Genomic DNA, 14,314 nt, shown 5'->3' with positions numbered 1-14,314 from the left:
ATCCTTTTCCAACCTACATGGAACAATTTCCATTATCCAACCATAAAATACAACGTTGATGTGTTTTTTTTTTTTTTTTTACGGTTGTTTTTTACGGTTGGATAATGGAAATACAAAACAAAATAACAAAAAGGAATAGAATCTTTAAATGTGATGGATTAGAAGAGGAGTCTTGATGAATTTTAAACTCCTCCATCCTACAACTACTTGATGAATTCCACCCCCTAGCCAATTACTATCTGTGATATGGGTGTTGAGAATTTTGATGGTGAGGATTTAACTTGCAAGGAGATCTGGATAGACTTCATTGCTGATGCTCCTGTCCTCAGAGCATCTACAGTTTCTGTTGTTGCCTTTGCACCTTCAAGTATAATCATCTACATACAGGATGGGTATGAATTCGCCAACATTTTCTAGTTTTCTTTTTTGTTTTATTTGTCTGTTGAAGCACCAGAACAGTCTGCAACTAAACCATATTCATCAAAATAGCGGATGACCTGGTCGTGAACTCACAATTGGAAGTTCCCAAGCTGCTCCACCTGCGATTAATATAGCTTTTTTCTCTTCAGGCATTGAATTGCAGCTGCGAGAAATCAAAACATTGGTTTATGTAGAATTGTGAACTAAAATTGGTGCACCTATACTTTGGTCACTTCGTCTATCCTAATATTGAATTGGGCAATTGCAATTCTGTTAAATTGAGCATCCAAACACACCCTAAAACCACTTGTCAATTTGTAAGTGTTAAACAACCTCATGGAGAGAGTGCATTGGAGATTGGCATGAAATATTGAAGAAATCTAACACAATCATGCCATTGGTTACTAAAAAGCATTTGATATGGAATAACCTGGTTTTACATGCAAGAGTCCAAATACTAATTCAAAATCAAATGACATGGTTTGCAGGAAACATTGTTTCTGGCACGGAAGAAGCCCTTCTTTGAGATTATGACATGCACCAATATGATTGCATTATCAGTAGTAGACATGAGAAGATGAGGAAGAAGAAATTAACAAAATAAACAAATAAATGAAATTTCATGGAAAAAAGAAACAACACAATTCCTATGTTCAGAGAGTGCATAAAAAGTATTTATAACCAGCATCTGCATATATAAACATGCATTATAGATTAGCAAATACTTGTACCAACCATCACCAGTGAATAACCAACAAAAAGTTAACCTGTGTAGCACACTTCATGGCTGTGACAATGAGCAGCTCCTTTGTGTAACTGATACAGGAAACTATGTAAAGAACAAAACAGAGAAATTCAAGTAAGCTAACATGTTCAAGGTCTGCAAGATTTAGAAATCTGCCTCACGAAAGTGGAAAAAAAGAAGAAGAGAGAAGCTAAAATATAGTGAGAATCAGCAAACAAAATGCAGACATGAAATTGTAAGACTTCTAAAACTGAGGTTTTAACGACAAGTATTAAAAATTTCCATAACCAAAAGGCAAAAATGAAGATTCATATTGAAACCTACAATTAAAAATAGGCTTTGGAACCAACGGGGGTCTAGATAAAGGATTGCATTCTAACAAACTACGTCTACAAAACCTGACAAGACGGGTAGGTTTCCATGCCAAATATCTGAAAATTTGAAACAATACCGAAGTGGTTGTTTGGATGGTGGTAAATGGTTTAAGTCGTAAATGATTTTGTGCAAGTGAGCAAACCACTTGAATAGCCTTATGAGTACAATGGAAATTCATTTCCAACCAATACAAAACTATTTATTTATTTATTCATATTTGTTCAGGGCTAGTTAAGATCCTCAGTTGGACTGATGCATGGCTTCAATTAGCAACAACCATTAACAAGAAACATCCTTTTCAGGCATTTTATCGAATGAGTAGAGGGCAGATGTAGAAACAGACTATTTCCACTATTGACAAACCTGATCTCACCATGGCACAAGAACTCATCGCAAACTAAGGCATAAACCTATTTGGTTGGTAAACTGTTTAGGCCCCACTATGCCTTTCTTATGATTGTAGCCTCATCATAGGTCGACTGGACTTTTATCATAATTTTAAACTTGAGCGGTGTTATCCTTATTCTTTATTGAGAATAATATTGAAATGAGAGCATTTATTGAGTGAGGTGCATGTGGGAGCTAAGTATCCAACTAAGTTCTTCATTCGAATATCAGTTCTTTTTTTTTTTTATGAGTCTAAGATTTTTTTTTTAATTAATAGACGTGATTGATCCTTGTTTTTTAACACTTTGGCGTATTTTTGATATGATTATCTTGTAGGATTCTCTTTTGTGGGATTTTCCGGTCCCTTGTTGACATATTTGGATAACACCTGTTGCATTTCATAGTGGTCTTATGCTTGTATGATCCTTAATGTTCATAAACTCAAATCAGGTCAGAAAACCTTTTGCCAACCTGTTGTTTTAATCACTAATTCATGTTGTAAGCTGTAAAATTATTTTATTTTTTGAAAAATAAAGCAAAAGAGATAAGGCTATGATGCTGATTGTGATGATGACAATGAAAGGAAGAAAGATAAATGATTCTTAACATGTAGAACAATTTAAATAATTCACACATAAGCTGAAAGAACCTGAGTAAACTGTACATATTCTCCACAGCTTTACAATTCCTCCACAAAAGTTTCCAAGAAAAATGAAGGTGGCTTTAGTCTTTGAAATGGTTAACTACTTGAATCACAAACTCCACCTGGCATTGATTGCATCAGCTGGTCCCCAGCCTGGGTAAAGGATGGTTGATGTTAGGTTTGCAGCTGGTTGTTGAACTATCAGCAAGCAATCATGATAATTCTTGTTTTGACTTGGGCAAAATAAGATACCAAATAGCTGGGACAGGCTACAAATTGCAATGATGCCAATGCCATGGAAAAGTAAGATAGTTTCAAATAAATAACATTCTACTGTTAGAAATAATAATTATAATCAAATCATAACATTTCATGGCAATAGGACAGCATAGACCAATCTGCCATCAGAAATAGGCCATTCCTATTATGGTACCTGCATTTCCATGTTATAGCCTTTTAGTCTCTTACATAACACTAACCTGAACTATTTAATCATCATAAGAAAAAACTTAACTATGCCAAATTTACATATTAATTATCATTAGGACCCAAGTTCAGTACAAACCTTTTTTTTTTTAATGAAGAAACAATATGATCGTATGTTGTAGGATTTTCACAACAAAGGTGATGGGTGTTAAGATCGGTATCTTTATGGCCTTACTGAATGCAGGCTTCCTTTTATTATTATTATTATTATTATTATTATTTATACTTTTATGAGTAAACTGAGAACTTTATTAAAAGAATAAAGAGGGATACAATAGAAGAAGCAAAACCAAGCCTTCTATGAGCAAGAACAACAACTAACAGAACACCAAGCTACCCATGCAAAACACCCATAGGCTATAAAAATCATCTCCTGTTTTCATGAAGCTCATTCCTCAAAGCCCTAAGCTTTGCAAGCCCATCCACAATTAGGCTAAGTTTGAATTGTTGAAGCCAATGGGGCTGGGGAAATCCACAAGAACCGCTCCTATACTGTTGCGGGCTAAACCCCCACACCAACAAGCCTAGGTTTGCCTAGTGGGCTTCCATCAAAGTTTTCCTTGAAGAGCCTGAGTAGTGGAGGATTCTAAGTAGTAGACTTTGATTTTTTCCAATTACATTACAACACCTTAGTCCAACTAGCTTTCAACATCACAGAGGAATATCCTTGTGAATCTAGAGTCGGCCTTAGCCCAGATGTAATGAGGTTGAAAGGCTTAGTTGACAGCTTTCCATAGAAATCACAAAATAGCATGAGTAGTCGTGCTCCTGAGGATGTGACCAATAGGGCCCTAAGCCATTGTGGAACAGCTGTTGGTTGTATCCAGGATAGTATTGGGAAAGAACCAAACCATACTGAACTTGGAGATGACAACTAACTGTAATTCTCTCGCTTAGTCATGGTAAAGAGGGAGATGATTGCCCGACTGTTCATTGGTGCAACAAAACAAGCGTCTATCTGGCATAATCATCCCTTTTCTTCGTGAGGTGGTTGACAGCATTGTATTAAGTCAAGTTGTGCAAACAAAAGCTCTAACCTTCAATGGGGTAGCAACAATCTAGATCTTTGAGAATGTTATGGCTCTACCCGAGTTGCCATTGGACAATTGAGCCAATGATTTAACCAAAAACCTTCCATTAGACTCTAAATCCTAAATCCTCCGATCGGCACCAGTTCGAGGGATGTAACCAAAACTCAGCAGCTCCAGCCCTAACACAAAATAGGAAATGTTGTCCTCAAAGTGGTTTGGATGATGGGAAGGGTCTACTAACAAATTTGTCACCCAAACAAGCCTTCTCCGTTGCACCAAAAACCCAAAAGTAGGAAAAGCCAGGCTTCCTCGAGAGCATTGGATTCTCCAGCCACACCCCTACTAGCAAAACACTAGAAACCAAGCCACCAGCAGATAGCACCACCAGCCCTGAAGCAATCGACCCCCCAATAGCATATATTGGCAGAATAGGCATCTTCAAATACTAATACCAGAAGCAATCAGAGGATGCAGCAAAACAGGGGAGAATGCTACCAAACAGGGATGACACTCCAGTTAGGGCTAGCATCTTCCAATCAGGAAGAGTTTCCGTTCACCCCAAATCTGTGGTGGGTCCTATAAAATCTACATTCTGGATTAGCAAATTAAGGCCACATTTGTATTAATTCGATGCAATAGTACCATATATTCCTTGTGATAATTAATCACATTTGTATAAAATCTTCAAGTGTTAGCTACTACAGCCGAAGTTCAAATTTCGATGCTGAAAGCTCAAAATAACATAGAAAAATGCCCCAAATCTAGATATCTTCACTAGCATTCATTCGAAATACACGGCCATAACAAACAAAGGAAAAACAGAGGAACATACCTTTAAAAGAAGAAACGAGAGATCTGAAATCTGCAAGCATTCCCTTCAAAGAATTGCATAAGGATGCGGCAGGTTCGCCATTAAAGCCGCAGAGAGCTTCGCTACACAGAAACTCCTTGAATCTCTAAGTTTCTCTCACAAATATCCCAATTTCAAACCTCTGGATTCTCCATGAGGGAGAGGGAGAGGGAGAGGGAGAGTGCGCGAGAGGGAGAGAGAGAGAGAGAGAGAGAGAGAGAGAGAGAGAGAGAGGGCAATGGAAATGGGGTTTTGGGAGGTCCGCGCGCAGGAGAAAAGGGAGGACGGATTTGGATTTCATCTTTGGGAGGGGCGCGTGACGGACGGCCCTTTGAGCCGTGGGTTTTAGGACCGTAGGGCCCACCTTGATATATGTTATTTATCCACTTCGTCCATTAATTTTAAAGTATTATTTTAAAGGTTTATGCAAAAAATGAGTTAGATGTAAGCTGCAAAAAGATCACACAACATATTAACAATAAAAATTTAATTTTTATTATTTCTTATGGTGTGGTCACTTATACCTTTAATCTCCATAATTTTTCGGCTCATCCACTAAAATTATATATTAAAATTTATGGATGGCTTAAATCAAAAACATATAGTCCAATTGCCCCATGGAGCCTCTTAAGCACCATCAATATTTAATATGAATTTGGTGAGGAATTAATTAAGTTTTAGGTACGAATTAAATCTATAGCATCAATAGTACAGATTTAATCCGTAATTAAAAACTTTCAAAGTCCGTATATTTTTCTCGATTTTTTTGGTAGTACTCTTACATCACACATTTTTTTCTTTAAAAAAAAAAAATTACGTTTATACCCATTTATTCTTATGCCTTTCGCATGTTTGTCACATGTGTGCAACATATAAAGGGTGCATGGTGTATGTGGTTTAACATGCATGCATAGATTGGTTGCATTTTATCTAAGTCATTACAATTGTTGCTGTACTAATCAAGGAACGATACGAGATGGCCGAGTTGGCAGGCCAAAGAGAATAGTCAAGGTTGCGCTGGCTGAGGTGGAGGCCAAACTGGTGGAGGTCGAGTCTTCGATCCCTGCAGTGCAGGTGGTGGCCATGGAAGCGTACAAGGCTTCTGGGGAGCAGACTGTCAAGTTGGAGGACATTTTCAACCTCATTTCCCAACAAGGCCAGGCCTGCTTCCTGAAGCATCAATCCAAAAGGGCCCACCTCCAAAGGCAAACCTCTAGCTAATGCTGAGCTTATGGAGTAGATATAACTTCTTACTCTCGAGCTACCATCACTAGAGATGGTTTGCTCAAGGAGGCACCTAACTGGGAATCCATGCTTTTCAACGATGAATTCCCCATGGAAAGCCCTTGATACAGACGTTCTGTCAAAACCTTCCAACAACATTTAATGGGAAAAACGAAGGAGAAGAACAAGAAAAAATCGGAGAGGAAGGTTCACGACAAAGAATGCAAAGAAGAAAACGTACCAAAAATCGCCTAATGACCGGATCCGGCGAGAAGAGAAGAAGAGAAGGGGAGAAGGAATCGGGGCAGGAGTCATGTAAGCTAGCGAGTAAAGGAAATGAGGGCAGCCCCTCCCTATTTATAAGGCTTCCATAGCAGAAGCATAAAATGTGTGCATTAATTGCCAAAACGTGAAAAGGTGCATTAGTGCACGTTCTTGTCCATGCGGCAGCAAGGGGTTCATCCTCGGCCTGCATTAATTTTGGGTCGATCGATGTTAGCTCATAACTCGCTTAAAGAGTATCTGGCGCTCACCACTCGCATGTCTCCTCGTACAAAGCACGGTCATGATATCCTCCTTGATTATCATAACGAGCGTCGTCTCCATCCCACTCTAGCATTAAATGGCAAAATGAAAAGTCCAAATATTCCTAGAAGGCGAGCTAGCCTCCCTTAAAATTCGAAATATCTCGCTCACGCATCAGTCCAAACCTCATTATTTCCCGAGCTCACAAAAGTCGAACTCAAAAATAAGGGGGCGGTTGTTATGGGTAAAATTGAACTGGCCTAATGCCTAGGACATAGCAAGGCTATTATCACGAGAAGCTCCTTAAGAAGGGTCGGGGCATGAACCCGACCTCAGGTATCAACCCCGACCTCCGGGACCAGCCCAAGTGGCAACCACAAATCCTAATTTCGATTGCCAACCTCAACCCCACGTGATAGCCTCAACCACCAACCTTGGAGGTCTGCCTCGATCCTCGGCCACTAACCTTAAAGGTTGGCCTCGAACACCGACCTTGGGTATTGACCTCGACCTCGGGCATCAACTTTGGAGGTCGGCCTTGACCATTGACCTTGGCCTCTAGTACCGACCTCGGCCTTGGATATTGACCAGAACTTAAGAATAGAAAACATCCAGAGAGGATCCCCACTGTATATAGGTGGGATTGCCTAGTGAGATCTCAATGAGGATCATGCCCATTGACGCATAATTAGAGAACTATCCAAAGGCTGATTGATTCTGCGATGCAGGTCCCTCCATCAAACTCACCTTAATATGTAATTGACCGACTTATAAATTGACCCCCTACTATGGGAACAAGGTATGGACAACTACCCTGATCCTGCTAGGCACACAATGAGTCTACTATGAGTCTGTACATCTGACTTAGTCAAGAGTCCCCACTCATCACCCACTACTTCTTGAGTCTTCAATGTTCTCCATTACTTGTTAGGTATTCGACGGGACATGAACGACTGGAACGCGACATCACAGATATCAATGTAGGTTTTAAGGTCGGGTATCCACCGAAGCCGCGTCCCTATTCCACACCTAACAAAAGCTGGGAAAGCTGTGGTCGCCTCTTGACCACGACCTTGGAGTTGACAGGTCCAATGCGCTGCATGCATTTTACTTTATTTATTTATTAAAAATGGTCAAGGCTGCATACCAAGCATACGATCGTGCGCCATTTTTCTGTGAAGCTGTCTTGCAAGAAGGATTTCTCATCCGCAAAAAATGTGTTATAGATAATGGAGAACACTTAGAAGAAACATTGTGTTGATCCATTTATCACGTGAGCCTGTCTTGTACATTCCGTTATAATGTTATTGGTCCATTTATTTCAATACACGACCTCTTTAATAAGCAAAATTTAAAAAGAACTAATTTTCATTATAAATATCACCTTTTGTACGGCTTTAATTTATTTAACATGTGACATTTTGGTAGAAGAATGGTGGTCACTACCTTATTTTCCGTTATTTTTTATACTTCTTTATTGAAAAAGTAGAGGCTGCACACCGTGATGCTTGTCAGAAACTCAGCTGTGGATCTATTATTCCATCGCATTTTGAGAGATGAGACCAACATTGAAGCCGGTATAAAACTCAATTGAGGCAAAAGACGAAAAAGTGGGAAGGGAAATAACTACGGTTCAAACCTATTTGTGTGCACCTAGATGAATAACTTAATTGGGTGCAACTTGATATGTATAAGCCATCCAAACCATTCATAAGGTCATTTCCATTTGGATTATGATGTAAAGCGGGTTGCAGACAGTTTCATAGCTAAGATGAATAAGAAAAGGCTTAGTTGACAATAGAAGTGATCCGGACTTTTAGAACTTAGAATGGATCGTATCTCGCAAATTAGAATGAGCTACCAGACATACCGTATATAATTTTAGGGTAGGACCTGTTAGTTTAGCCACCCAACCCCATTATGTCAGGTTGCCCGCATGAAATGCCATTAGATCGACGGTCCAATTCCTATTTTATTTTCATTTTTACTATTTATAGTAAGTTTTAGTATAACTCTTCAACTTTAATTAAAAGTTGTGCACAACATTAAAAGTACATGTAATAAGCCAAATAGGACACTCACTATTTTTCACCGAAATCCACGCACACTAATAGGAATCACCACTGTCCATAAATAGTAAGATTACTATTTATAGTAAGTCACCAATTCTAAGAATTTTAGTTGTAGTTTAATTCTGAAACTTATTCCATGACATAGTATCCTTATTTAAAGGGGTGTAAACTCGCTTATTCAAATATTAGTCAAATTATAAATTTTTTTAGAATTTATTTTTATTTTATTATTTTTTAATCATAGATTTAAAAAGTTCCTATCAGGAGTCCAGAGAAACTCTATGGAAAGACCATGCTTGACCTCTACATGTCCTTCCTATGTCAGATTAACTGAACCCCAAATGAAAAACAAGAAATAAGTAAGTTAAAAACATAGTATGATAAATAACTTCTTTAGCCATATGATTGTTTCAACGTGGTCCTTTAGGGGCTAGTTTGGGTAGCTAGCTTAATGGGTATTGCGGTGAATGGGATTCTTTAATCCCTAATGTGATGGATGGAGTGGTGTTTTGATGGCGTCTGTCTCTCGGTGTATTAAGAGGGATTGGTACGTGCAATGAAGTTGGTGGGATTTTGAAATCCCACCGAGATACGCGGCTTATCGATTTAAGATGTTTTTTTTCCTGTATTGAGGCCCATAGTGAATGTATGCAGCTTATTCACGCTGTCCATCCGTTTTTCCAGCTAATTTAAGGCATTGAGTCAAAACTTAAAGCATATCAAAAGCTCTACTCGTCCATACCATAGGAAAAAGTGGGAATAATGATTCCCACCGTTGAATTCTTCCTAGGACCCACAGTGTAATTTATTTGTCATCCAAAGTGATCATAAGATCTAAAAGACATAAAGGGAAAAATAAATAAACATCATATAGATCAAAAACTTATTTACCCCAAAAAAAAATTCACCAGGAAAAGTTCAATTCATAGTGTTTCCTGTGGTGTGGTCCACTTGAACTTTGGGTGTGCTTCAATTTTAGGCTGAACACATAAAATTATCTAATAAAATGGATGGACGGAGTGGATAAAAGACATAAATCAGGTGGGTTTCACATAGTTATCCGTACAGTGGTGAAGTTGCAAGGAGTGACCCGCTTTTTGATATCCCACGGAACTCAAACAGATCACCACGGCACATGGGATAGAGGTGTACACCATATGCAACCGATAATATACTGCAAGTCATAAATTATGGGATGGCTGTAATTCCATCCCGTAATTCCATCCCATGTAATCGACCGTAATTCACGCGGCCAAACAGGCCCTTAATCTCCACTCTTTCCTCTCGATTTGCCCACTTGAGGTTTGGATACACCTAACTTTTGGTTTATCTTTGGAAATGAGCAGAAAATCCAGATGGACGTGGTGAATTTCTTGCAGACGACATGTTAGGCCCCACCTAGCATTTGAGCGAATGAACTTTCCGCGACACCGTCTCGAATAGAATCCGTGTCCTGGATGATTCCAGAAGGTGGGTCCCATGCAAAAACAAAATCTTTGAAAATATTAGTCGTGTATTTACAAAATTATTGTCGTTCAACGAGTGCCATTCGTATGGCTAAGTGGAACACATTTCAGAGATCCGGGTGCACGCCACACGTGTTAGATTCCTAACCATTCACCGCGCAAGTGTAAATCGAGCATTCCATTTACAAATGTTGGACCAGTCAAGTCAAACTTACAGGAAGAAGAGGGTTCCGAAAAAGTGAGACGGTCCATATTCTAGGTACATTTTGGCTTAATCAATGCGTGTATTACCCTGACCTTTGATATTTGGGATGTTCATGGTGCGGCCCACGTGTGGCATGGATCTTTCACATGCGTTGCAATCTTTAACACGTGTTGTTTCGCCATGGGAGGGGCCTCAGTAAATCTTGTCCTGTAAAAGAGGATCACGTATGGCTAAAAGCTGGTGGACCAACATTGCACCTTTGCCTGACTTTTTTTCTTAAAGGTGAGAGCGTATGCGGTTTGGGTACCCGCCTGTCCCAAGCAGGGTTTGAGGGGCCACCGTGATGTATGATTTTATCCACACGGTCCATCCATTTTTCCATATCATTTTAGAAAGGAAGCCCAAAAAAGAATAAGATCCAAGGGCCAATTGGACCACATGGTGGGGATTAAATGCCGACCGTTGAAAACTTCTCGGGGACCACTGATGTTTTACATCAAGCTGAGATTTGCGTTTTCCCTTCATCCAGGTCTATGTGACCTTATGAACCAGTTGGATGGCAAATAAACATCAGGGTGAGTCATAGGAAGGTATCGAGGGTGGGCATCATTGCCAATGCTGGTTCCTGTGGTGTGGTCCACTTGATTTTAGATCTGCCTTATCTTTTAGATTATAAACTTAAATGATATGGCAAAATCGATGGACAGTGTGGATGAAAGCCGTACTGTAGGGTTAAGTGGTTTACAATTGCATTTGTTCAAATGTACATTGCCTCTCAGGATTAAAAAAAGATGAAAGGGATTAGACTCCATGTGTTACATTATCCAATCCCAGCACAAGATAACTTCTTGCTACGGTGGAATATTTTTGGTGGAATTTGAAGTGTACTACATCTGTGGCCCCACAGTGATGCATGTGTTTTAATACGTTCATATAGGCCCTTTACGCAACCGATTTCATATGCATATAAGTGACCACCATCTATGTGAATTTTGGCCCATTAAATACATTGCATGATCCACAATCAAATAAAAGTTTTACTTAATATAGGTTTTAATTAAAGGAAGAATTTGATCCCAAATATCATATTGAACTGTCAACATACCATGATATTTTCTGACAAAGCCATTACACAAAAATAATATTAATTTCACCTAATGCAATTCAATACCCTTTAATCTTATGTTTCGGACAGGCCCTTTGGATTCTCTTCAACCAAATCTTCACCACCCAAGGATTCAACACTCCTGATCATAGAATGCCATTCACTACCATAGCCGATCGAATTTGGAAATTTACAGGGTTGATGCATAAAGAATCACATATCCTTAGCCTATCATAAAGAGCACTTATTTCAGCTACAATATTAATTAGTGGCCTAAACAGAGTTGGTGGAATGCAAAACTAATATTTTTTTTAAGAATTTGCCCGACTCCACTTAGTGACCCCTCCTCTACCCATCTGGGTACTTGTTGGTGGGGAAAAATTCTGTGAGCCCCATGTAGATTATTTATATTGCCTGTCCATTTTAGGAGCTCATGGTAGTGCATGTGTCATTGATAGGGCCTACTATAATACTTATTTGCTATCTACCATGTTGATTAGGTCAAATACGCCCTGTTTAAGGCAAAACACAAATATTAGTTTCATCCAAAAATTTTGTGGCCTTCTAAATTTTTTTAATGATGAGCGTTTAATCACTACTGTTTTCAATGGTGTGGTTCACCTGAGATTTGGTTCTGCCTGAGTTTTTGTATTATGACGTGATATGGGATTTCATAATGGATGTACGGAATGGATCGAATACACCCATCATGGTGGGTCTCACATAGTTTTTCAAGCATATAACCACAGGGACCTCGGTACTGTGAGGGTCACTACCAAATCTGAGCCCGCTCCCTGTAAGAAGGACGTGGATTTCCTGAAGTTCCTGTTCAAGGATTCTTAGTGGGGCCCACTGACATGTTAGTAAGAAATCCACCCTGTCCATCCGTTTTTAAAACTCATTATACTACGTGTGACAAAAAATGAGGTGAGTCCAAAACTAAAGTGAGTCACGGGAGAGGGAAAATTGGGGAAATAAATTTCTACTGTTGAGACCTTTATGAGCTCCAATTGATGTTTATATGTCATCCAAACCGTTTATAAGGTCATTACCATTGAGATGAACTGAAAATACAAACAAAAAATTAAAAAAATAAATAAATAAATAAAATTGCCTTACACAAAAATTTATGGCCACAAGAAGGATTCAACGATCAACACTCAACCCATACTGTTTTCTTTCGTGTGACCTACTTAAGTTTTGGGTACATATAATTTTTTGTTTCATATCCTAGAATGATCTTTGAAAACGGATGAACAGGGTGAATTTCTCACAAACATCTCGGTGGGGCCCACCTAGCATCCTTGCGCAGGAAAAGGCAGGAAATCCGCGTGCGACCATTAGCGCGTGAGGACTGAAATACACTCCTTTTCTTGGACGTGCCCATAACGGAGAAACCTCAATGCTTCTCATAAAGCTCTTAACATTCCCCACATCTCAATGCACTTCTCTCCAAAATGCATTTTCTTGTATCAAAATCCTTCCATTTACTTCTATTTTCTTCCCTACTACTTCTTTCTCAAGATCCCATCACAGCCGTAGATCCACTGTTCACCGTCTGTCCATCCGATGCTTCAAATTACACTTCCGGGAGCCAATTCGAAGCCAATCTCAACCGTCTACTCCCTTCGTTATCTCCAAATGGGTCCATCAATCTCACAGGCTACTACAACGCTACCTACGGCGAAGACCCCAACATCGTCTATGGCTACTCTCAATGCATGACCATTGCAACCGAAGAAGATTGCCGAGCATGCCTAAAAAATTCGACGGTTGAGATCATCCAGCGCTGTCCCAACAAAAGGCAAGCCATCATCCGATACTACAAATGCATTTTACGTTACTCGTATCAGCCCACATCGCCATTTTGGGACCGCTGTTATGTGTGCATAACATCTAACCGTCCATCATTGCAAATCAAGCCAACCCAAAACTCAGTTGGGCCACACCATACAAAATCAAGCCTCAAAACCTCTAACATCACATGGTATGGCTCACCTGCATTTTGGATTGACACAATTAAAAGGTTTTAATGGTGGGAGTTTTCATTCCAACTGTTTCTGATGATCCGGCCCACCTGAATTTCGGTTCAATCTGATTTTGGATGGTAAATAGAACATGAGGGGGTGCACAAAATGGACGGTTGGATGTCATGTACACATCACAATAGCCCTGCAAAATGTGTTGCAGGTCAAGGTTTTGTGGATGATCCAGCTAACAATGGTACATTAATGTTTTAGATTGTTGGTGAGTCATATCTATTTTTGTTAATTTCTTGAGACTGACTCAAGAGAGTCATGGCCAAATCTAATGAGTTGAAGTCTTTTAAACTGCAAACAAGCCGACTAAATTTGGGGTATGTGGTTTGTTTATTCTAACGGACCCCACGGCAGATAGGTAATCACAATAAGAAATCTCCTCTGATTTTGGTTAATAATGAAAGAAACGGCTAATTTCAACAAAATGGAAACGAAAGATCATAGGTTTAGAATCTTTAAATCTGAGACTAACGGTATGTTTTCTCTAGATTCACGGGTTCAGAGAGCCCTGTCCATCCACAGGCAAATACACCTATCCATGTGGAGCACATATGTGACATTATATCTTTTCATCAAATGGGTTACATGGTTTAGATCTTCAGGTCTAGCGTCAGGCTATTTCGCAACTAAGGTGGGCCATATCATTCAAAACAAATAGACGGTTAGAAGAACTTGTTTTAACCAACAGTTTACTTTGTTCATGGTGGACTACCTGAAATTTTTGACTTTTGTTAGAGAAGA

At 39.3% G+C, this 14,314-nt stretch overlaps 1 protein-coding gene across 4 annotated transcripts; it reads right to left on the bottom strand.

Moving 5' to 3' along the window:
* Positions 1 to 100: 100 nt before the first annotated feature.
* Positions 101 to 5,137, bottom strand: LOC131221560 (uncharacterized). Of its 4 annotated transcripts, none has more exons than XR_009159414.1 (5): positions 4,920 to 5,137; positions 2,577 to 2,723; positions 1,162 to 1,249; positions 514 to 583; positions 101 to 377 (listed from the first exon to the last, which is right to left on the bottom strand). XR_009159414.1 is itself a non-coding variant. In XM_058216851.1 (5 exons), exons 2-5 carry the CDS (start codon positions 2,591 to 2,593, stop codon positions 225 to 227), a joined length of 315 nt encoding a protein of 104 aa, XP_058072834.1. In that variant the 5' UTR covers positions 2,594 to 2,723; positions 4,920 to 5,137; the 3' UTR covers positions 101 to 224. The 4 variants fall into 4 exon arrangements, 3 of the variants coding, with proteins under 3 accessions (XP_058072834.1, XP_058072835.1, XP_058072833.1); XM_058216851.1 differs by having other exon boundaries at positions 1,162 to 1,236; XM_058216852.1 differs by lacking the exon at positions 2,577 to 2,723 and having other exon boundaries at positions 498 to 583.
* Positions 5,138 to 14,314: the final 9,177 nt, after the last annotated feature.

The sequence above is a fragment of the Magnolia sinica genome, chromosome 12, assembly GCF_029962835.1.
Source record: "Magnolia sinica isolate HGM2019 chromosome 12, MsV1, whole genome shotgun sequence".
NCBI lineage: Eukaryota > Viridiplantae > Streptophyta > Magnoliopsida > Magnoliales > Magnoliaceae > Magnolia > Magnolia sinica.
Note: the sequence above shows the minus strand (reverse complement) of the source record. Positions and strands in the feature narration are given on the sequence as shown.